The sequence below is a fragment of the Copadichromis virginalis genome, linkage group LG4 (genome assembly GCF_057382275.1).
Source record: "Copadichromis virginalis isolate Kocher_CV1m ecotype Utaka linkage group LG4, C_Virginalis_male_GT1.1, whole genome shotgun sequence".
NCBI lineage: Eukaryota > Metazoa > Chordata > Actinopteri > Cichliformes > Cichlidae > Copadichromis > Copadichromis virginalis.
The window spans coordinates 2,683,857-2,708,167 of record NC_140621.1 but is presented as its reverse complement, the minus strand read 5'-3'; the positions used below and the strand labels follow the sequence as shown (position 1 = coordinate 2,708,167).

The window sequence follows — 24,311 nt, the reverse complement described above, 5'->3', positions numbered from 1 at the left end:
CCAGTGTAACCTGTGGTTTGCACCTTGTTGTATTTCATTCATTCATCTCTTGATTGTACACTGTTGCCAATGATACACCTAAATCCTCGAGTGAGTCCCTGAACTATGTTAAGCTGTTTTTCTTAACCATGGAACTACTTCTGCCATTATCCACTCTTGAATCTTGCGATCAGCCTTTATTGTGTTATTTGCATCATTTCCCTGTGTTTCTGTCCAAAGGCTTATACGTTAGGTTGATCTCATTCTAAATTGGCTATAGGTGTGGACTCAAGCTAAATAAAAACCCTCCGAGTTGCCAGTAACACTGGACGCAATTTTAGTTCTTGTCTTCCACCCAGCTGTTAGAAGCAGGTCCTGTAAGTTGAGGTGTACCACAGACCCCTTTTCCTAACTTCCAGAATTGATTATCCGTGTCTTTGTGTTCTTAGTCATCCAGGTGAAGGGGTGATTCAACTTATTTCAATAGCACGATCCGGCAGTCTAGGCATCACCATTGGAGGAGGTTCCAACAGGCCTGACGGCCCTGCAGTCTTCATCCAGGAGGTCCTGTCAGGAGGAGACTGTCACCGGGTAAGAAAAGAGGAAAGCAGCCTCAAATAAACCTAAAGTGCAATGAGAGGGAAAGATGAGCGGTGTGATGAAGTGGAAGACATGCCATCATGGAGTAAAGCCTTTGCTTATTTAAATCGCAGTTTGTGTTACAGTTTGTGTTAGCTAAAGGTCCTATCACCTTTCTTTTTACACAAACTGCAGAACAAGACGTACAAACTACACTTACAGCTAACAAATCTCCTACAGTGAGACTTTGCCATCATCTTTGTCAACATTCAGTTTCAGCATGGTTGCTTGAGCCCTCACTCCTTGATCTCTGAGTGGAAGGCCATGAGATAACTGAATGAAACATGAGTAGAGAGGAAGAGGAGAAATGAAGCACCATTTAATCTCCTTTTCCTCGCTCTTCCGCTTTCCTCATGCTTTATCCATAAGAATAAGAAAGAAGAAATTGAGGCGTGCATATGCAGACTAGTCATAAAGTGTTTTGAGCGGATAGTGTCTCAGCAAATCAGAGACTGTACCCCCTCCCTTGACCCCCACCAGTTTGCTTGCTGTGCAAATTAGTCCATGGAGTATGTTGTTCCCATCACCCTTCAGAGAGCGCTGAGCCATTTGGAGAACAGGAAGCACTACATGAGGATGCTCTTCTTTGACTACAGCTCAGCCTTCAACACCTTACTACCAGACATCCTCACCACCAAACTGATCCAAACTGATATGGAGTTCCACAGGGTTCATTGCTAGGACTAGTTCTTGGAGATCATTTTTCTGAATTTCAGGAGCAGGACCTTCACACACACCCCTTCTTTGTCTATACATGACCCCCTTCTCCCCCACTACAAGCTGTTCGTTCGTGTTTTCTTTCTCTCATTGTTTACTAGAAATGCTGTCAAACCTAAAATGAGTATGTGGTCCCGGCTAGTAAATGTCTACATTATACATGCTTCCCTGAGACAGTAACATTAGAAGGCATAACATAACTTCTAAATTCAGATCAAACTGAGGTTATTGTACTCAGCCCTGAAAATCTTAGAAATATGGTATCTAACCAGATTCTTACTGTGGATGGCATTACATTGGCCTCCAGTAACACTGTGAGGAACCTTGAAGTCATTTTTGACCAGGATATGTCCTTCAATGCACATATTACACAAATATGTAAGACTGCTTTCTTCCACCCCTCTGAGAATGAGAATATCGTGGTGGAGGGGTTTGTGTGTCCCAGGGATCCCAGGGGCTATGTTGTCTGGGAGCTTTTGTCCCCTGGTAGGGTCTCCCATGGCAAATTGGTCCTGGGTGAGGGACCAGACAAAGAGTGATTCAGAAGACCCCATCAAGGGAACAGTTCACCCTGCCCGCGATGGGGTTACCGGGGCCCTGCCCTGGAGCAAGGCCCGGGGAGGGTGCCCGAGGGTGAACGTCTGGTGGCCGGGCATTAGTCCATAGGGCTCGGCCGGGCACAGCCCGAAAAAGGGACATGGGCCCATCTTCCTGCAGGCCCACCACCCGCAGGAGGTGCCGTAGGGGTCGGGTGCAAAGTGAGCCGGACGGTGGCCAGGAGCGGAGGCCCTGGCGGACTGATCCCTGGCTACCAAGACTGGCGATTGGGACATGGAATGTCACCTCTCTGGTGGGGAAAGAGCCCGAGCTAGTACGTGAGGTTGAGAGGTACCGGCTAAATATAGTCGGGCTCACCTCAGCGCATGGCCTGGGCTCTGGAACCAGTCTCCTGGAGAGGGGCTGGACTCTGTCTCAGTCTGGAGTTGCCCCTGGTGAGAGGCGTCGGGCTGGGGTGGGTATCTTGGTATCCCCTTGGCTTGCTGCTGGTATGTTGGGATTTCTCCCAGTGGACGAGAGGGTTTGTTCCCTTCTGTGCTTATGCGCCGAGTGGCAGTTCAGAGTACCCAGCCTTATTGGAGTCCCTGAGTGGGGCACTGGAGGGTGCTCTTCCTGGGGACTCTGTTGTCCTACTGGGAGACTTCAATGCTCACATGGGCAACAACAGTGAGACCTGGAAGGGTGTGATTGGGAGGAACGGCTTCCCAGATCTTAACCTGAGGAGGTGCCGTAGGGGTCGGGTGCAAAGTGAGCCGGACAGTTTGCACAGAAGTCTTTGTTATTGGACTTCTGTGCAAACCACAGTTTGGCCATAACGAACACCATGTTTGTACATAAGAGTTTCCATAAGTGCACGTGGCACCAGGACACTCTAGGCCACAGGTCGATGATTGATTTTGTAATTGTATCACCAGACCTGAGGCCATATGTTCTGGACACTCGTGTAAAGAGAGGGGCTGAGCTGTCAACTGATCACCACCTGGTGGTGAGTTGGATTAGGTGGCAAGGGAGGACGCTGGACAGACCTGGCGCGCCCAAACGTACAGTGAGGATGTGCTGGGAATGTCTAGCAGAGGCCCCAGTCCGCGACATCTTCAACGCACACCTCCGGCAGAGCTTCAACAACATGCCGAGGGAGACTGGGGACATTGAGCCCGAATGGACTATGTTCAGCATCTCCATTGCCGAAGCCGCTGCATGGAGCTGTGGCCGCAAGGTGGTTGGTGCCTGTCGCTTTGGTAAACCCCAAACCAAATGGTGGACACCTGAGGTGAGGGGAGCCACCAACCTGAAGAAGGAGTCCTACCGGGCTTGGTTAGCCTGTGGGCAGCTGATAGGTACCGACAGGCCAAGTGGAATGCAGCGCGGGCAGTGGTGGAAGTAAAAACTTGGGTGTGGGAGCAGTTCGGAGAGACCATGGAAAAAAACTTTCGGACTGTCTCAAAGAGATTCTGGCAAACGGTCAGGTGACTCAGGAGGGGAAAGCGGTGTTCCAACTGCACTGTGTGTAGTGCTGGTGGAGCGCTGCTGACTTGGACTGAGAAAATTGTCGGGCGGTGGAAGGAATACTTCGAGGACCTCCTTAATCCCACTGGCACGTCTTCCGTGGCGGAAGTTTGGGGACGAGGGGGATGACAGCCAATATCTGAGGTCGAGGTCACGGAGGCAGTTAAACAACTCCTTGGTGGCAGAGCCCCTGGGGTGGATGAGGTCTGCCCCGAGTTCCTGAAGGCTCTGGATGTTGTAAGGCTGTCTTGGTTGACACATCTCTGCAATGTTGCCTGGGGATCAGGGGCAGTACCTGTGGACTGGCAGACCGGGGTGGTGGTGGTGTTTTGTGGACTTGGAGAAGGCATTCGACCGTGTCCCTCGGGGGGGTCCTGTGGGGGGGTGCTCCGGGAGTATGGGGTGTCTGGCCCATTGCTATGGGCCATTCAGTCCTTATACGACCACTGCAAGAGCTTGGTTCGCATAGCCGGCAATAAGTTGGACTCGTTCCTGGTGGGTGATGGGCTCCGCCAGGGCTGCCCTTTGTCTCCGGTTCTGTTCATAATTTTTATGGACAGAATTTCTAGGTGTAGCCAAGTGGCGGAGGGCTTTCACTTCGGTGGTCTCAGAATCTCATCTCTGCTTTTTGCAGATATTGTGGTTCTGTTGGCTTCATCAGGTGATGGCCTCCAGCTCGCACTGGAACAGTTCGCAGCCGAGTGTGAAGCGGTGGGAATGAGAATCAGCACCTCCAAATCTGAGGCCATGGTCCTCAGCTGGAAAAGGGTGGAGTGCCCACTCCAGGTCGGGGATGAAACCCTGTCCCAAGTGGAGGAGTTCAAGTATCTCGGGGTCTTGTTCGCGAGTGATGGGAGAAGGGAGCGGGAGATCGACAGACGTATTTGTGCAGCGGCTGCAATGATCCGGATGCTGTACCGGTCCGTCGTGGTGAAGAGAGAGCTGAGTATAAAAGTGAAGCTCTCAATTTACCGGTCGATCTACGTCCCTACCCTCACCTATGGTCACGAGCTGTGGGTAGAGACCGAAAGAACGAGATCGTGGATACAAGCGACAGAAATGGGCTTCCTCCGAAGGGTGGCTGGCCTCTCCCTTAGAGATAGGGTGAGAAGTTCGGCCATTTGGGAGGGGCTCAGAGTAGAGCCGCTGCTCCTCCACATCGAAAGGAGCCAGCTGAGGTGGTTCGGCCATCTGACAAGGATGCCCCCTGGGCGCCTCCTGGGTGAGGTTTTCTGGGCATGTCCCACCGGGAGGAGGCCCCGGCGCAGATCCAGGACACGCTGGAGAGATTATATCTCTCGGCTGGCCTGGGAACGCCTTGGTTTTCCCCCAGATAAGCTGGAAGAGGTGGCTGGGGAGAGGGAGGTCTGGGCTTCTCTGCTTAGGCTGCTGCCCCCGCGACCCGGCCCCGGATAAGCGGAAGAAAATGGATGGATGGATGGATGGATGGGTGCTTTCTTCCATTTGTGCAACATCTCTAAAGTTAGAAATATCCTGTCTCAGAGTGACGCTGAAAAACTAGTTCATGCATTTATTACTTCCAGGCTGGACGACTGTGATTCATTATTATCAGGAAGTCCTAAAAACTCCCTGAAAAGCCTTCAGCTGATCCAAAATGCTGCAGCAAGAGTCCTGACAGGGACTAGAAAGAGAGAGCAGATTTCTCCTGTTTTGGCTTCCCTTCATTGGCTTCCTGTTAAATCCAGAATTCAAAATCCTGCTCCTCACATACAAGGTCTTAAATAATCAGGCCCCATCTTATCTTAATGACCTTGTAGTACCATATCACCCTATTAGAGCACTTCGCTCTCGCTCTGCAGGCCTACTTGTTGTTCCTAGAGTATTTAAAAGTAGAATGGGAGGCAGAGCCTTCAGTTTTCAGGCCCCTCTTCTGTGGAACCAGCTTCCAGTTTGGATTCAGGAGACAGACACTATCTCTACTTTCAAGATTAGGCTTCAAACTTTCCTTTTTGCTAAAGCATATAGTTAGGGCTGGACCAGGTGACCCTGAATCCTCCCTTAGTTATGCTGTAATAGGTGTAAGCTGCTGGGGGACTCCCATGATGGATTTTTCCTGCTCTCACCCTTTCTCACTCATCACCTGTTTATACACCTCCCTGCATTTCATCATTAGTTATGATTCATATCTGTCTCTCTTCCTCAGCTTGTCTTTCTCTCCTCTCCCCTATCTGGTCCCCGCCCCTCCCTGAGCCTGGTTCTGCTGGAGGTTTCTTCCTGTTAAAAGGGAGTTCTTCCTTCACACAATTGCCAAAGCACTTGCTCATTAGGGGGTCATCATCATTGTTGGAATTTTCTTTGATTTGTCGGTATTATTGATCGTGCCTTACAGAACAAAGCGCCTTGAGCCAACTGTTGTTATGATTTTGTGCTATATGAATAAAATTGAATTGGATTGAACTGAAATACATGTTGCAGTTATGTTCCTGCAGTTGAAAAGAGCTGATAATGACTAGACTTGGATAAGTACTTTGATTCTTAGAAGTGGCCCTGACAGTTTATTGTACTTTTAAATAAGGAGAAACAGGGCTTGTAGCCTCCTGCTCAGTGGGAATAAAACTGTCTCCCTGTTGTGCAGGATGGACGGTTGAGACCGGGAGATCAGCTCATTGCTATTAACAAGGAGTCCTTGATTGGTGTGACACATGAAGAGGCCAAAAGCATGCTAAACAAAGTGAAATTCAGGTGAGTGGTGTTCATGTTAGAAATGAATGTACCAAAGTCTAGTGTGGAACAATGAGCCAGTGTATACACAGTGCTACAGTATAAGCAGTTTTGATCTTAGTGTCTGTGTGTTTTTGGACATTGACATGATTTCTTTGTTATTTTTACTGTTTTCCAACACATATTAAGTTAGAGTCAGATAATGAATGTTTTCCCAGTTTCAGTTTAAAGATATACCAAACAAAAGTACTGCAGTACCCACTGAAACAGAGTTATTCCTATACACAGGGTTAGACAGCTGACAGATGCAGGCAGGATAGATTTTCAAAGCTTCCTCATAAAGAAATAAGATCCAAGGTCTGGAACTGACTCCAAGTGTGACACCTGCAGTTGGAAGCACAGAGCATAAAGTCAAAAGACATCTCAGTACAATAGAATAGAATAGAATAGCCCTTTATTGTCATTGTACATATACAATGAAATTATGGGAAACCAGGCAGACAGTGAGAGCACATGATTCAGGATTTTAGCACATTCTATGAAAAAAAACAAAAAGTCATTTGTGAGATTGACATTATATGAAGGGATGAAATCCCTCCCCTTACACGGAAATCCATGTAAAAGGCTTTTTTTTGCAAGAGTGGTGGCCTTTTACATCAAGCAGCTAGATAACAGCACTGCAGGACAGCTTCACAAACCAGTGATCAGAATAGCAAGGCCAGATTAGACTTAAGAAAAAGTCTCACGGTTTTGGACACATTGTAAAGAGGATGGTGGATACTATGATGAGTATAAGTGTAAAACATTGTCTGTAAAAGACATAAAGCAGTGTGATGGCATGGATATACACTCTCTCCAGTTCACTGGGTTACATGTAGATCATTAAAATCAGTTCAAACTGAGAAAAGCTCATATCACTCTTTTAGTTTTTCTTGTAACAGTTTAAGCTAATAACTTATAATACTTAAATAAATAAAGTTGTGCAGAAACCTTCATACTGTGGAAACATTATCTTCTACAGCATCTTCGATCCTGGGTTGGAAAAAGCAACCTGATTTAAGCTTTGTTAAAGACTGCAACCAAATGACTTTTACACAAACTGCCATAGACCCACCTGTAAATACAGTGTCAAAGCTGATACTACACTTTAAGCCCAAAGTTGAATGTGTTTTTGTAAATGGGTAAACAAAATGTCCCACATACATGGACCACGCTTTGTGTGCCAACACTGATCACATGCTTATGTGTTTGTCTCTAGCCAAGATACTGCTGTGGACATAGCCTTCATCCCGGGTAAAGGACTTTTTCCCAGCAGCACGTCTCTTCACAATGGGCTCCAGCGAGCCTCGGGCAACAGCTACAACTCTGGACGCTTAAAAGTCCACATCCGATCACCCGAGGTCAGCTCCACCACATACACGGCTCCTACAGGTCATTCATAGAAGAAGTGGCCTGTTATTCTCACAGCAAACCAGAAGTTGCAGAAGAAGCAGGATTTCCATGTAAAAGAAAGATTAGAGTTGTATCTTCTGTACCTATATCAGCACACCGACTGCAGGATAAAAAAAACAACCTGACTGAGCTCTGGGAAACAGAGTTACTGTTGCTATTTATCCTCATTCAAAAACACAAAAAACACCAGGTGTCCTTAAATGTGTCAGCTGGCTGAGTCGATTATGTTGTTTCAAAAATTGCAGGTTAAGACTACATTTATTCTTTGAGCTAAAGTCTCATATTGTACTAATGTCGTCAAAAAAATGCTAAAAGATCAACCAAATAACTTTGAAAAGGCCGCTGTACTTTGGTATAACTGAGGAATAAACATAGTCCAATAAACACACTGATTAATGAACCGTTATTGACTAAAGAGTAGTTGTACTTCTCACAGTATATAGCATGTTACATAAGGTGGGTCAACATCAGAGTGATTTTACAAAGTGAAACTGTAGCCAGTTCAAACTCTCTGACATGTAAAATGTTGAATTAAATAATTATGATTTTTAACCTCCTAGGGCCTGGCGTCCACATATGTGGACATCACATTTTGGGTTATTTAGACCAAAATACTCAATTTTGCTCGGCAAGGGCCTGATATCCACTTACGAGGACATTATGCTGCTGCTGTTCTATCACAATTGTAAACGAATATCCTCAGATGTGGCTCTGATTTTTCTTAAAAGCAAAAATAAGGTAAAAAAAAAATCTGGTAATTCTTTATTTTTACATTCATTGGGCCCCAGTATGCCCAAATATCAAAGAGAAATTAAAATGCATGCCATGGAAGAGTTCAGGTCTTAGAAGGTTAAAGAAAGTTGGAAGAAATTCATTTCTTTACTTTCTCATTTATAGAGTTTGGTCCACAGTTACCACAAAGAACTTAGAACTGTTGTGTTTAATGTCAATATAGAGACAGCCAGAACTGGAGCTAGACCATTGCATCATCTAGCTTCAGTCCCAGTTCTGCTACTACCAGCTACTAAATCTAATAAATCTAATAAGGGAAAGACCATCTCTGAATCGAGGAGGGGGCCTAAGGGTCTATCTGTCACCATCTTACAATGATGTGATTGCAGCCATTCCCCAACTCTCTGTGAATGGTACTCATGGCCATTGATCAGCGGTCATGACAATTTACATATTAATGATCAAAGAACTGACCTCCCAGCCCATTGTTCCTTCAGTGGGCTGGTTTCAGTCATTATGCAAATGTCCTGTTTATAAGATTGAAACCTGCAGTCAGCTGAGACTGAAGACGTCACCTGGATGAAACGTTTCTCCCACTGAAAACACTACGTCTAGACGAACAGGATCCACCTTTGGGACAGCAAAATTATTAGCTACACTAATTAACTCATTGGTCATTAGTATTGGAATTCTATTTAACTATTTTCCTTGTGTTATTGGTGTAGATCTGTGCAGAGGAGCCAGCCCCACCTTCCTCACCTTCTCCTGACATCTGTCCTCCAGATATTCATGTTTCAGGTGAGACCTCTGTGTTTGCACTCAGACTACAGTGCTGTCCCCCCACCCCGGGAGCCTGTCCATTATGCTAGCAGTGTCTAAGCGTTCGTTTTCTTAATTCATATGGGGCGCCACCCCCACTTTGGGAACCTCTGGTATAAGACTAAGAGCTCCGCTGTTCAACAAAAACTCTGGAAATAAAAAACTCTGCTACACTGAGAACACATGTTTGGCTAATGTTTAGCAAAAGAATGCACAGTGTGAAAAAGTATCGAGAAGACAGAAAAACAAATGTCATCAGGAAGCTGATGACAGCATCAGGAAGGGAGCCACATATGCACATTGAGCACAGAGCCAGCACCAACACGTGAGGGATTTTTCTTTGTCATTTATTGATTTGACTCATATGCACAGTGGGTCAGTGGTTAGTACTGCTAGATCACAGCGGGGGGGTTCCTGATTCAGTTCAGTTCAGTTTTATCTGTGTAGCACCAAATCATCAAAGAGTCGCCTCAAACTGCTTTAACACAGAGGAAACTCCAACAAGAGGAAGCACTTGGCGAGAGCAAGAAGGACAAACTTGATTTTAAAAGGAAAAACCTCCAGCTGAGCCAGGCTCAGGGAGGGGTGGACATGTGACTGGCTGGGTTTGGAGGATGATGACAGGACAAAGACACGCTGTGGAAGAAAGCCAGAGATTAACATCAACTAATGATTCAATACATAGTTCATGAAAATGGTGACTCTTATTAGTGCACTTCAGTCACCACAGTTCAGCTGAACATCTGTCTCAGTCCTGAAGTAAAGCCAGAGAAGTGGAGACTGGATCTCAGATCAGTGAGGCTGTACTGATGCATGCGGTGGCTCAGCATGTTACATAGAAACATTTAGATAACACAGATAAGAGCAGTCTTTAAGTGAATGGACGTATTCACAGTTCATATTCATTTCAACATATTTTTGGCTCGCGTTATGTCTGCTGTTCTTTATTTCTGGTGCAACAAATGCCTCTCAGCAGAACATCACTTTGCCAAAGGAAACTGAAAACGATCTGAAGCAGTCCAGTTGTCGTCATACTGAAGGACTGCTTCAGACCAGCAGCTGTAGTGTCATAGGGCTGCCCGTGGCTCTCGGCCGAAAGCCACTGGACAGCCTTTCCCAATCCAATTGGCTGGGATTACCCAGCCAAGGTTATTTTCTAGGTACTCTAATCATTTCACTCCCTGCCAGCCTCTAAGCCAGTTGCTAGCTGTGACAGATGTCAGCACTTTGTAGTGAGGTGAGCGCACACACAAAATATAATGTTCCAGGATTATGATCCAGGTTAAATATGGTTCACTGTGACAACATTTCGGATAAATACTCCTCTTAAATCAGTTAATCTACAAAATGACTCCACACTATGAAGACAATGTAAAACAGTAACATGAGTGTAAACAGAGTTTAAAGTCAGAAGAGCAGAGCAGCCATTCAAATCTGGGACAGAAAAACGCATCATATGAATGGCTGGCTGCTCCCTCCCCTCGCGTCTACATAATCATCCACTTTTCTTCAGTTCCTCTCTTTTTAATCATCTGCTTTTCCCTGTACCATCGCTCACAGTCACAAAGACCTGCTTTAAACCAGCAACACCGACATCAGGTTGTCTATTCAACTCTGATATGACAGATTATATAACGATATTTCTCCTGCTGTTCCTCACTCCTAATTACACTTTCAGTATTCTGTTAAGAGGCCAGTGCAGGGGTCAGCAACCTTTAACACTCAAAGAGCCATTTGGACCCAGTTTCCACGGAAAAGCAAACACTGGGAGCCGCAAATACTTTCTGACATCTAAAATGAAGATAACACTGTTATTGTTTTTTACCTTTATGCTTTGTATAGACAACTAAGGTGTGTTGCTTATGAAATCCATGAAGTGCTACAGAGAAAATTACATTTTATTTATGTAATGAACACATTTTGAACTCTTAAAAAATACAGCAAAAAGGAGATGCACCCAGGTGAAGGTCTCTTTTAAATGAATTACAAAGCTGTAAAAAAGGACTGTAAGCTGTCGTCTGTGAGGCGTGAGCGTGTTTGTTGTTACCATAGTTCATGGAGGAGCTGCTCACATACGTATGTGGATGCATGAGGATCCATACTTGGCCTGCCTGGGTTGAAAGTCTCGACAAACGCACAGCATTTCGGCTGGTATGGTTTATGTGAATGATGCTTATTGTGAGAGATGAAAAATAATAACATCATTTTATTTTTATATTTCAAGATCACAATAATCTTCCAATTTAGAAGCACAAGTTAAAAACGAACTAACACAAATAAAATACACTTCAGTTAAATACTTTGTTTTCCAAACCACGTGGAGCCGCAGAGCTAAAGAGCGCAGGTTGCCGACCCCTGAGCTAGTGCTTCCTTGTTCTATGTACCACACATCTGTGTGTATATACGCAGTCTACTTAAGAAAGGATTTTTTTAAACAACCCAAACTTCTGGTTTCGTTTTTTTTTCTTTTTAACCAAAGTCAGTCCTGATTTTCTTTTCTTCATTTTCTTTCTCCAGGTTCAACCAGCCAGAGATCCCCGACAGGAGCAAAACCTAAGATAACCCTGGACCCTTACATTCGCCTCAAATCAGACAAATTAGACTTGGTGAGTCCTGACCTGCTCGGGTAGGCTTCTTTAGACCTGTGCTGCCTGATACACAGTTAAGTGGACACTCATACTAAAGAAATCACACAGATTATGTGAGAGCGATGACACATGTGAAGGCATATATGGTTGGTGGTTGAAAGGTGTGTGTTGTTGAAGTCAGAAACTGGATCGAGGTTTGTGGGTGATCCTGGTCGACAGTGTTGAATACCTACCAGCAGGTATGTGAGAAACGAACTAGGAAGTGATGTCAGCTTCCTGGAAAATTCCCTTATGAGTCTGATTTGCAGCAGCTCAGGGCTGAGACGCTAAGCGTTGCATGCAGAAACACCACCGTGGCAGGATGTGGTGGACCGAGGTCGTTTTGGTCCTTTAAGCGATTCGCTGCTAGAGAGGCACTTTCTACGTGACCTGCCGCTTGTGGCTGAGTTGCCGTCTATCCCAATTGTTCCCCTCTGTGTAATACCACTAAGAGTTGATTGTGGAATATTTAGTAGTGAGGAAATGATTGCAGACAGCATCCTATCATGGAAGCACGCTGGGATTCACTGAGCTCCTGAGAGCGACCCGGGATTGTACACACCTGGGCCATGGAAGTGATCGGAGCACCTGGATAATGGATGATTTGGATGGATTAGTGTGCACTAATGTCCCCCACTTGCCCTCTGGGTGCTCTTTATCCTTCATGCTTGGGCCCTCTACCAAAGGCCTGAGAGTCTGCGCTCCTCCCTGCAGAGATGTCGTTCCTGGATCTGCTGGAGCCACTCGCCTAGTTTAAGAGTCACTGTTCCAAGTGCTCCGATTACCACAGGGACCACCGTTAACCACGGCGTCACCTTTCTCATCTTCTGCAGTTGCTCTCTCAGTGAGCTTCATTCTCTTCCTGATTTTGGTATTACTCAGTATAGCTCCCACCCACTCTGCACCTTTTCCTATGTTATTTCGCCTTTTCACTGCTTCTTCCTGCAGTGCACTCATCACTTTCAGTCATCAGAAACTAATAGAAACTGGCCTCAGCCCGAACCCAGATTTGACTTCAGATTGGACCCACAGTATCCCAGTACTCCCAGCCCATCATCTTTATGCATCCAGTTATTAATCTCCCTCTTACAGGCCTGCCCTGCCTGCTCCATTGCATGTGGATTATTTTTACCCTGTCAGCAGACTCTGTCCCTTCAGCTTTACGACTCTCTCTTTGTACAGTTGTTACTGTTATTTAGGTTGATTTTAATGTTGCCAACATTTTGCTTGGGCATGTTGATCCAGGGATTAGAAACACAGTGAGTTTAAACACTGGCAACATTCTGTCCTGATTTGTTGGCTCTGCAAAGGAAAACGAACAGGCAGTGTACAAAACTCTATTGAAAACAAAGGAATTACACACGTGTTGAACAGAGCAGTGTCTGCTTTATGACTGCGGTGAATTTGCTAATTAAAGAACTCTATAATCGATTTATGAAAAACACATTACTCAAAGTGTATGTAGGCAGTTTTTGTACTTTCTTCTACTGCATCCTGTCCTGGTAGCTCAGGTGTATCAGTATGTCTCCTAGACAAGCGTCCTCTTTGCAGATGCTTTGTGAAGTAACTTTAGGCTAATATTTGTAATGAAGTATAATTTTACTTGGAGAACAAAGTGTGATATGCAGAGTGCAGTTTGATGACAGCATACAATGCTTCATGCTTCATGCTCCTGTCTCTCTTAGGCCTTGTCCTTCCTTGGTTTGGATGTCACAGAAGAGAAGAAGAAGCAGCTGCGACAGAGTCTGACCACAGACCCACAAGGCACCGTGGCCTATGGAGGTGACGTGCATGCAAGCAGCACACGTACACTCACTGATATGAGCCGCACACATTTGTAGTCGTGTCAGCTGTTGGGTGGAAGATCTGTGCTGAGGTCCTGTCAAATCATGTGACAGCAGCATGTTTCTTATTGGTTGTGTCACTTGTGTAAAATGTCAGATTGTGTAACCAGCTGTGACTACATGTTTCCAGTCGTTTGGAGGGCCAGCGTTTACATCGTAGGGCTAAATTCACCTGCGTGTACCTGTTAATGCTCACTGACAGAAAGGACTGGATGATAAAGGGTGTGCATGATATTAAACTGTACAGGCAGCTTAGTCTTTAGACTGCAGGTCAAACATGAGATCCCATCCTGACACATGCCTCCATGCCACCAAGCTTCCAGGATGCTTTTCTGTGACAAAGCAGTTGCTGTAATGCTGATGACAGCCGCACAGTTTGAGTGTGTAGGGTCCTGTAGGTGAGCTGAGGAACATGAATGCTGCAGTGATGAGTCACCTGGCAGGCAGGTTGTTCAGCGTCTCGAAGAACAGATCAGGTCTGTTGCCTTTTCATGTAACTCTGTGATGCTGAGGAGCGTACGACAAAGTAATGGCTTAAAGATGTATGTTACACCTAAAGTCAGTTTTCAGTGTGACAAAGAAGCTTTTTAACCTCGCCACACAACTGTAGTAACTGCCGCAGGTGATATTCAGATGCACACTGATGCACACTGCTGAGCTATACCTCAGAAATACCCCTGACTAAAGCTATGCAGCCACGTCATAGCAGTGCAGTGTCTGTCCTGTACAGTCAAAGAGAAGATGCAGAAAGTGCATAAATGTGTTTCTGCCGTGTCTGGCTTCTGGAGCGTTGACCCAGCGGAGGGTTTTTGGATATTTGGGCTCGCTGTTGTTGTCAGTGCTTTTCTTTTATGCTTTTGTGACACACACTAATCCCAAAATGTAAAGGAACACTTTTTAATCAGAGTATAGCATCAACAGTTTAACCTTTGGGATGTTGCAGTTGTTCATCAGTTTGAGCTGCTTTGGTATCGTTGACATTAACAACAGGTCCACTAGAGGGGCGACAGTAGTGACTTTACAGATGAAGGTCGCTGACATTTTTCTCTCCTCATCTTTTCTGACTGTTTTTTCACTAGTGTCGCATTAGGCTAGACTCAGTGTTACTACTGGTAGCATGAGGGGATACGCCAAGATGGCACATCAATATGTGCTGTTTCCAGAACGTTTCTTAAGAGCGTGGAGGAGCTTCCAGGAGACAGGAGATTACTCGAGGAGAGCTGGACATGCATAAGCCATGAGCTAGACCAGCATCTGCTCCTTCGTGCAAGGAGGAACTGTCAGAGCTACAAAATAACCTGCAGCAGGCCGCTGGTGTGAATGCATCCTAAGGAGAGTGGTCAGAGGGCTGGATGTCCTCTAGTGGGTGCTGTGCACACTGTACGGTACCATGGAGCCCAACTGGCATTTATTCACAAAATACCAGGAGTGGCAGGTCCACCACTGGTGTCCCGTGGTTTTAACAGATGAGTGCAGGTTCACCCTGAGCCATGTGACAGACGTGAAAGGGTCCAGAGCCTGTAACGCTGTTGGAGCCACTCTATAATTTCATATACAGTAAGGTGTGTGTGTCTGTGTGTGTCTCTCTTTATGGGGACCCAAATGCGTGAATAGATAATTCTTGCTAGCTTGGGAGTTGTGGTGGGTGGAGCTAACCCTCTTCCCTACTTTGCATTTGGTTGTAGGAGCTGGAGTGGGCAAGTTAATTACTTGGAGGTCTTTCTTTCTTTTACCTTTCTTCGCTTTGACTCACAGATTTTTACAAGGTGTGTGTGTGTGTGTGTGTGTGTGTGTGTGTGTGTGTGTGTGTGTGTGTGTGTGTGTGTGTGTGTGTGTGTACACATGACCCTGATTGTTTGCTTTTCCTTGTTTTTCTGTTAAAACAATGAATCCCATCTGTTTTGGTGTGATGGCTCAGACTTTGTGGAGGCAACCCGGAACATCTTCCAGGAGAACCTGGAGGAGCTGGGCTTGGAGACGGGTCCCTTCACATTCTCCTACCATGAAGCAGCTAGTCTGATGGATACCTCAGCCTTCCACTCACCTGTAAGCAGCTCTCACAGCCGCTCATATAGACACAAAACAGCAGACTCTGTAATTAATTAAGACTCAAGAAGTTTATTGTATGATGTTACCCAGCCTGAAACCAAATACTGTTTCTCACCAGCCTCTACAGTGCAAGAAGCAATACAGTTTAAAAAGAATAAATACAGTTTAAAAGAATGACTTTTAAAAAAGAGCAGCAAAAAAGGCATAAATAGCATAAAATCTAAGCTTTAAAACAAACTCCAGTCACAATTAATCTAATATTTTAAAATTTCCACCCAGAAATGAAGGGCTAACTGTGTGTGTGTGTGTGTGTGTGTGTGTGTGTGTGTGTGTGTGTGTGTGTGTGTGTGTGTGTGTGTGTGTGTGCGCGTGCAGACATATGAATCAGAGTGCAGCTACAGCAGTGAGGAGATGGAGCAGTTTCAGACTGAGGTGAAGCAGCTGCAGACGCAGATGAAACAGCTCAAGGTGAAAACACACCTTTGTTTGTCCCTCTTTGGTTAGTGGTGAGGACTTCCAGCTGTTATGTTTTCTCTTAGTAGCTTTACTTTTACTTTTCTTTGACTGTGTCTCCCTCTGTCCCACAGTGTCTTTTATTATGTCTACTGTCTTGTTTCGTATCTGTCCTGTGGTCTTTACTAAGAATGAAGTCCAACACACTCAGGCTAATTTACCTTAGCTGGCTCGACAAACCCGAAGCCCCAGTTAGAGATGATGAGTATCATGATGATGGTCAGGAGCTGTCTCTGTTAAACTGGGCGTCACACTCTGAGCACACTCACATAAAATGATGCCCATGATCGGCACCTACACGTGTCGCCGTGTATCGATAAAATGGTGACAAAATGATTCAAATTTACAGTGAAATGTATCACTGTGAGTAAGAGCACAGACGATTGCTGCATTGTCCTGGTGGTTTTCTGGCACAGAGCTGTAACAAACATTTTAACTCCAGTGGTGTCGTGGCTGAGTGCGCTCTCAGTGCTCCTGTTTATTATGGCTGCACATTACAGCTCCTTGGAGGACAGGACCAGCTTCACCCCGATCAGATCTGCACACTGTTAGACCTCTGCCTCACCACTACATATTTCAAGTACAACGAAGGCTTCTACAGACAAAAACATGGCTGTGCCATGGGCTCCCCCGTGTCACCTATTGCAGCAACCTTTACATGGAGGAAGTGGAAAGGAAGGCTCTTGGCTCTTTCAAAGGAAGAGTACCCAGCCACTGGTACAGATATGTGGACGACACCTGGGTCAAAATCAAGACACAAGAAGTGGAATCCTTCACTGCGCACATTAACTCTGTGGATAAAAACAGAAAGTTCATCAGGGAAGACACAAAGGACGACTGTTTGCCTTTCCTGGACTGCGCTGTGCACATTGAAGAGAACGGCAACCTCAACATCGAAGTTTACCGGAAGCCCACACACACAGACCAGTACCTCCTCTTTGACTTCCATCACCCTCTGGAACACAAACTTGGAGTAATCAGGACCCTACACCACCGGGCAGAACATGTTCCCTCTAAGCCTGAAGGGAAAAAGAAGGAACACACACATGTAAAGGAAGCACTCAAAACGTGCGGCTATCCTAAATGGGCGTTCTTAAAGTCAGCAAAGAGGCACAGAAAAGAAGATCAGACACCAGCGAAGGAGGATAAGAAGGACAGACGCAACAACATTGTCATCCCCTATGTAGCCGGTGTATCAGAGAAACTCAGGAGAGTTTTCTCCAAACATGACATCCCGGTGCATTTCAGACCCAGCAACACGTTCAGACACAAACTGGTTCACCCGAAAGACAAAACTCCAAAACACAGACTTAACAACGTGGTGTATGCTGTACAGTGCAGCGAGGAATGCTCAGACCTCTACATTGGAGAGACCAAACAGCCACTTCACAAGCGCATGGCACAACACAGAAGAGCCACCTCCACAGGACAAGACTCAGCATCCATCTGCATCTAAAGGTCAAAGGTCACTCTTTCGAGGATGCCAATGTTCACATTTTGGACAGAGAGGACAGATGGTTTGAAAGAGGAGTGAAAGAAGCCATCTATGTCCACTGTGAGCGACCATCTTTGAACAGAGGCGGGGTTTACGACACCAACTCTCTGCCATCTATAATCCAGTTTTGAGATCCTTCCCAGACGCCTTAACGCCCACTCACATCCTGGGCCATCTGACCTCAGGAATTCACATGATAAGGTGGGGCCAGGTTTCACAATGAACTCACCCGAAACTCTGGCTGATTGGGACCCACACCCAGTTTCACACTTTGGCTCAGGCGATTAGAGGATCATCAGGGGGTCCTTTTGTCCCTCTGTGGGGGGTCACTCCCACTAGGTTTATATCTGGGACTCTCCACCATTTGACCTTAGAACTGAAGAAGCTTCTCGGATGAGAGGTGAAACGTCTTCAAGCAACTTAAAGAAGTCCAGACGCTTTTCTTTCCAAGCTCCTTAAATATTCAGAATATTACAGAGATTAACTATATATGATGTAAACTGTAAAACTTTGTTAATTTCACTATAGAGGATGTACCCTACAATAATATAAAACTCCAACAGTCAAATAATACCATATTTCTAAGCTTTTCAGGGCCGAGTACAATAACCTCAGTTTGATCTGGATTAAGAAGCAGAAAGTTAGCGGCCATCCAGGTCTTTATGTCTTTAAGACATTCCTGCAGTTTAACTCATTGGTGTGTGTTATCTGGCTTCATGCACAGATAGAGCTGGGTGTCATCAGCATAGCAGTGTAAATGCAAGCTTGTATAATGTAACAGAACTGGCACTAGCATTTCAGCTGCATTAGTCACAGAGTTAGAACGATGGAAAAAATGGATTTTATTCTGAGCTGATAATAAATGAGTGACATAATTACTGTCGTTGTTCTTATATACTGATGACAGAATGACTGTAAAAGCACTCAGGTTAACTGTTTCTAAAAATCTGCAGTTGAATTCGCTCCGTGCTCTGACAGCCACTTTGGAGAATAAACAGGATGGGAGGAGTCGGAGGAAAGTTCAGGAAACACGAGTTTTCCTCGTCTCAGAGTTGACTCGGCATGGCTAGCTAAACCTGCTTCCTTCAACAGTGCCCAGAAATATGGTTTAATAGGCACATTTACACTCTTAGTCTCAGTCATCTCTTTGGATCATAGACTAGGGCTGGAGCGGGCGTTTTGGTGGCATTTCTTTGGCTACCAAGTGAAGTAGTGAGAATACGTTTTGCAGTTTAAAACTAAACACATAGAATCCTGTTTCCACACTTAGCCAACAAACACACACTCAGTGGGAAAACCACAGACGAAGCCCAACGTCCCAACCTCACCAAGATTTAGCTGCTTTTTCTCCTCACAGTTGTGTGTCTGTCCTCTGAATGGAAAGGTGGGGTCTTTAACAGTCATACAGGAAGCTGCCACTTCATCTGCTGCCTCTCTTGGCAGGTGATGCTGAAGGACATGGAACACAGCAAGAAAACCCTCGAGGAGGAGTTGCAGAAGACCTCAGAGGTCAGAGGCCAGCCTGCAGCCTGTGGAGACGCGCAGTCTCAAGTTACATCTTTATAACTGTGGGATATGAGCGTGGGGTCAAAGTTGAATGGAAATTATTTTTGTAGTGAAACTAATCAAACTGAGTCTGCTGATAATGCCGGCTGTTTTTTAGTTGATGAATGATTAGAAATGGTGTTGTTGTGCAGCTTCTCGATGTCGTAGGACAGTTTAAGTATGAGAACCAAGAATGTAAAGATTTCTCAGCTGGTAAAATGAAATAGCTAATAACATATTCATATGATCATCCTGTTGTATTTAGCAATGTAAAATACGTCTCACTGGCAGCTGAATCATCTGAAAACATGGACGAAGACTGAAGGCAGCGAGTGAATCCTTCTGTCATTTCTCCTAGAAAGCCTGTCTGACTGTAGAGGAGAACACTCGCCTGAAGAGTCGTCTGCAGGCGTCTGAGGCGGTGCATCGGCAGGCCGGCAGTGCTGAGCAGGACTATGAAGAAGTCATCCAGCTGCTGGAGGCTGAGATCAGAGACCTGAAGAGCCAGCTGGCCACCAAGAAGCAAAGACGGGGAGCAGAGTCCATGCAGGTACAATGATGTCAGAGTCGTGGCCCACAGCCTTGTTCAGGGCCACTGACAGGAGAGCAAGAAAACCTCATTTCAGCCTTGAAATTTGGGGAAACATCTGTCTGAACATCTGTCTGTATTTTTAAATGCATCTTCACAGTACTCTACATCTTACACATCCAATATGTTCAGGCATTAGGTCAAAGGTCATTGTACTGTATAGTGATACATGATGCACTCATGCACCCAAAGAGTTGTCTACGTGACACACGTACACAAGCTGAGTGTGTTGGTGTGTTTGTCAGGAGGAGGTGGGCGAGCTGAAGAGGAGGCTGACGACTATCGACTGCCAGCTGAAGAAGTCCGAGCTGAGCAGGAAAACTCTGGAGATCTCCAACAAGAAACTGCTAGGCTTTGCTCAGGTACTGGTGTTCCTTTGGATGCACACAGAGCTGTGAACAGGCAGGAAGCAGACTGAGTCCACTCTGTATACCAGAGTGTTGTATTGGTCTCACAGCTAAACCTCGGTCCGAACTGGGACAGGACAGCGATCCGAAGCTGTTAACATTGCTTCTTCTTCTCAAAGTGTTATCATAGCTTTCTACAGTTGTTTTGCACAACACACTCAATTCAGCCTTAAGTATTAATAAAAATACAAATTCTACAGAGTGTTAATGTGGGGAATATAATCTTATACTGATTGATAAGAACTCAGTTATCAAAGCTGAAGACTGTGTATCTCTAAAATAGAAGCTTTTAACAGGTTCAGGAAAAAGTGCATAAAAATATATGAATAAAAACTGAAACAGCTGAATGAAAGGCTTGAGCGCTGCGTGACGTGGTTAACTGTCAGCATCTACAAAGAGATTCAATATCGTTGAAAAGTGAAGGTGGTGAAGCAGCAAAACAGCTCGCTACACAACTGTAGTCACTGAAGCAGGTGACAGTGTAATCACCACATTCTCGCTGGTTATTTTTCCAACAACTTGTTATAAGAGATGCACACACTTTGATGGAGAGGGGAGCTGACGTCCCCTCTCCATCAAAGCCTTTCTTTGCTAAAGCTGTTAAATATCCCACGTTAGGGGGAAGACGATCAATAACTGAGCATCCACACAAAACTGCAGAATGGTCTCAGACGTCGGTTCTTCTGATTGTCAAACAAACACACACGTTAGCTTCCGTGATAATAAGGATGCAGTTTGTGCCATCTTTCCCTTTAGTTGTGGTTAATCAACAAGAGTGATGTGCTCGCCACCTGTTTGTATTTCCTGGTCTTCCCTGCAGACACACACACATACAGACTGAAGGTTGTTTGGCAAAAATGCTATTAGTAACTGAGTGCCAGTACAGAAATGATGTCGTCATTCAAACTTATTAACAGCTCAGTGTTTCCCCCAGGACAACATTCAAGTGTAAATGTCAGAGAAAAACACATTATGGGACCCATGTCAGCCACTGTGCATGTGATGGTTTATTTTGCAGTTAAGACTATTTAAGCGAACCTGTAGATTTATTAGATGGAGTAGGAAAATGCATAGAGCTGTACATAACTGTTGCATTATTTGACCAAAGGCTTGAGCGTTTCCTTCCATGGTGTGCGGCAGATGATGTGGAGGCTGCATGTGCAGCTCTGAGATTTCCAGATCTGGTCTTTAAATCTAGTGACAGGAAAATAAGCTGATGGAGTCAGTCTGCCCCCAGTGATGGAAGTGTGCTACAGCTCTGTCCACAGCCATAAACCAGCTGCTGCACAGGCTGTTCCACCAACATCTGTCCTAGGAGAATTGGCTGTGGGTGGATGTTTCCTCATATCCATCGGTGCCGTCAGTGATGGTGGAAGGATGCAAGGTGCAGGAACCAGTCAGACACAGGGGTGTGCACAAAGCCATCAGCATAGAAACCAGTTTGAAAAACACAACGAGGGGAAGGTGCAGCCTGTGGCTGATAACACTAATAACTGACGAGGTCCAGCAATCAAGCTCTTCTCTCTGGTTCGCTTCATCCTGACAGCACAGAGAGACCCGGTGTGTGTTACTGCTGCCAGCGCTCGGCCTTACAGCTGTCACATTATCTCTCTTTACAGAACGTCCACAAAGTGCTGACCACGCCCAGCCTATTTGGAGAAGGGGGGTAAGAGAGCGCGACCTTCACCTTACAAGCGCCTTACAGCTTTGCAGTCGAGTTCCTGCTCCAACTGTCCTTCTGCTTGTGTGTCTGTCTATATCAGGAGTAACAGGTCATCTCCTGCCACGGAAAGCCCCGACATCCCATCACCAATTCCTGACCCAGCCTTCCAGCTGGCTGTGGAAGCCAAAGAGCTGGTGGAGGGGGTGTGTACTCTCACAACTGATAAAGGTACAGAGCTCACTAACCCAGAATAAAAAGCCTGAACACTGTGTGCATACAGTACGTGGAAACACCATGTTTGGAAGGAAGGACAAAGGTTCAAACTGCAAACACTTTCAGATAATGTGATGAAAATTAGTTTTCTTTTGCCACGGCTTAAGAATTGATGAACTGATTATGAGCCATCCTTTAGCAAGAACTCTGCTATAATGCCGTCAGTATAAAATATATATACAAAGTCTTTAGTGCCAAATTACTCCACACGCTTCACCTCATACAGTATAACAGACGTGGATGTAACCTGCAGCCTCAAGGCAGTGACATATTAAAGCAGCCAGTGTGCAACCACTGCTGTCCATCGTTCTGCAGCAGATCTGAAGTGGAGCAATGAAACATGGATAATATCTCATCCTTACTCATCAGGCCGATCCGCTGAAGTTCCTTTTTCACAAAGGTAGAGAAAGCAGGGTCCCAGGACATAAAGTGGTGACGATGATTAAAAGCTGTTTCTTTAGAAGCTGAAACTGTTCTGGCTTCATGTTCAGTTCTTTTTAAATACAGCTGAGATTGAAATCCAAGCTGTGACCAAAGCAACACTGTTTCAAATGAGTTACTTTGTGTGTAAGTTTTCAAAAACACGGCTTTGAGGCTTACCTGTGACAGAAGCATCGCAGCACGGGTCAAAGGGAAGCAACAGCTTGTGATTCAGACCTGCAGTGACAGTGTGAGCCACTAGCTGCTGCCCTCACTGCTCACAGCTGAAACAAAGACCTGGTATTTTCCCTACCTCTATTTGTGTTTGCTTTATCCAAAGGGTTGTCTTTCCCGCTCGCAGCAGGCACCACTGCCTCCTATTACCATACTGCTATAGACTCAAGTCTTTCTGTCCACCTCTTCTACAGAACCGGTGAGTGCAGATGCAGCTTCAGCTCCAGATGTCAGTCCTCACCATGTGTGAACAGCACCAAGCCAAAGAGGACTGAGTCCAGACCTGGGCCGGGCAGAGGACCCCCAACGAGCAGCTGACCTCGCCATGCACTTCACCACAGTCCGCAGCAAACACACCATTCTACGACAGGACACGACGACAGCGACAGTTAAACCCTCACTGGGACAGACTGACCACGTTTTAATGCCAAAGCCTGTTTGTGCACATGAAATTAGTGTATTCCCTCCAGTTACTCCAAATGCTCCTCACAGGGCTCAGCAGTGGGATCTGCTGATTCGGTCTCATCCTGTCAGCAGCACATCACATGTACTGAAGTCTCTGTGAGAAGTGCTGCTGCAATTCTCTAGTGTGTTACTCTTACAGCAGGTGGTACAGGTGGAGCTGCATGACCAAGTCCTCCACACACTCCCACAGTGTCACTGCTGTAAACCTTGTTAATACTCTTGCCAACCTCTTTTCTATCCTCACAAACACAAACTCATCTCCACTCCGTAAAAGGAGGACTTGTTACTTGGAAAGCTGATGTGTACAGCGTGTCCCCCTGTGTCAGAAACTCCATGACAAATTAGCTCGTCTGCTCTAACACAACATCTGCCATGCTTCCTTCCCTCGCGCCCTTACTCACACTGTCATGGAAGACAAGAAATGAAGGTTTGAAGGTGCAGCGTGGATCATCTTCATCTCATTGCCTGGTTCATGTTGCTGTGTCTCCTGCGTTCAGGAGTAGTGTACCTGTTGCCGTAGCTCCAGCTGTGTAAAACTGTGTTTGGTATTCTGTGTAGGCAGACCTCAGTCTTAGGCTACATGTTGAACATAGATTTGATTTCTACAGACATCTACAACTGCAGTGACAATAATGACATGTCCTTCAACCAGATTGCATCTTTGGTGTGGCCTCATTCTTTCTGTTACTGTTTTATATTAAAGGAATAACTGATGACCGGACTGGTGTCGAGTTCGACTTTTGTTCAGCATCCAGCAAACAGTGCTGCTCACAGGGGGCGATTTCACCACAACTGCTTCCCACAGAAGCCCCTCAAAAAGCAGGAAACCAGAGCTGCTCACAGTTTGTGCACGAGGGTGTTCAGGAAGCGGATACTGACTAATGACGTGACGTTCTAGGGTCATGTGTGGAAATCGTGGTTGCAAATGAGGGGGCTGTCTTGATCTCTGGCTCCTCCTGCAGGCATTTCTAGTTATATTGATGAGTTACCCCTGGGAAGATAAACTAAACACAAACACACAGCACTGTGCTTTCAGTGTGAATCATTTACTTTCATCAATCAACAAAATGCAGTGAATGAACCAAAGAAATCGCATCAGTGTT

General features: G+C 45.6%; 1 protein-coding gene across 3 annotated transcripts in view; it reads left to right on the top strand.

The window, feature by feature from the left end:
- Positions 1–23,929, top strand: part of LOC146710568 (syntaxin-binding protein 4) — a 60,412-nt gene extending 36,483 nt beyond the window's left edge. For 2 of the 3 annotated variants that reach the window (XM_085453119.1, XM_085453122.1), the window contains 14 exons: positions 429–570; positions 5,996–6,102; positions 7,340–7,481; positions 8,991–9,063; positions 11,602–11,690; positions 13,397–13,493; positions 15,474–15,601; positions 15,980–16,072; positions 19,056–19,121; positions 19,516–19,707; positions 19,992–20,108; positions 21,773–21,819; positions 21,917–22,044; positions 22,938–23,929. In XM_085453119.1, coding sequence (XP_085309245.1) covers positions 429–570; positions 5,996–6,102; positions 7,340–7,481; positions 8,991–9,063; positions 11,602–11,690; positions 13,397–13,493; positions 15,474–15,601; positions 15,980–16,072; positions 19,056–19,121; positions 19,516–19,707; positions 19,992–20,108; positions 21,773–21,819; positions 21,917–22,044; positions 22,938–22,993 — 1,477 coding nt within the window. In that variant the 3' untranslated portion in view covers positions 22,994–23,929. The remainder of the gene's footprint in view (positions 1–428; positions 571–5,995; positions 6,103–7,339; positions 7,482–8,990; positions 9,064–11,601; positions 11,691–13,396; positions 13,494–15,473; positions 15,602–15,979; positions 16,073–19,055; positions 19,122–19,515; positions 19,708–19,991; positions 20,109–21,772; positions 21,820–21,916; positions 22,045–22,937) is intronic. The other variant, XM_085453121.1, reaches the window with a different exon arrangement.
- The last annotated feature ends 382 nt before the right edge of the window (positions 23,930–24,311 follow it).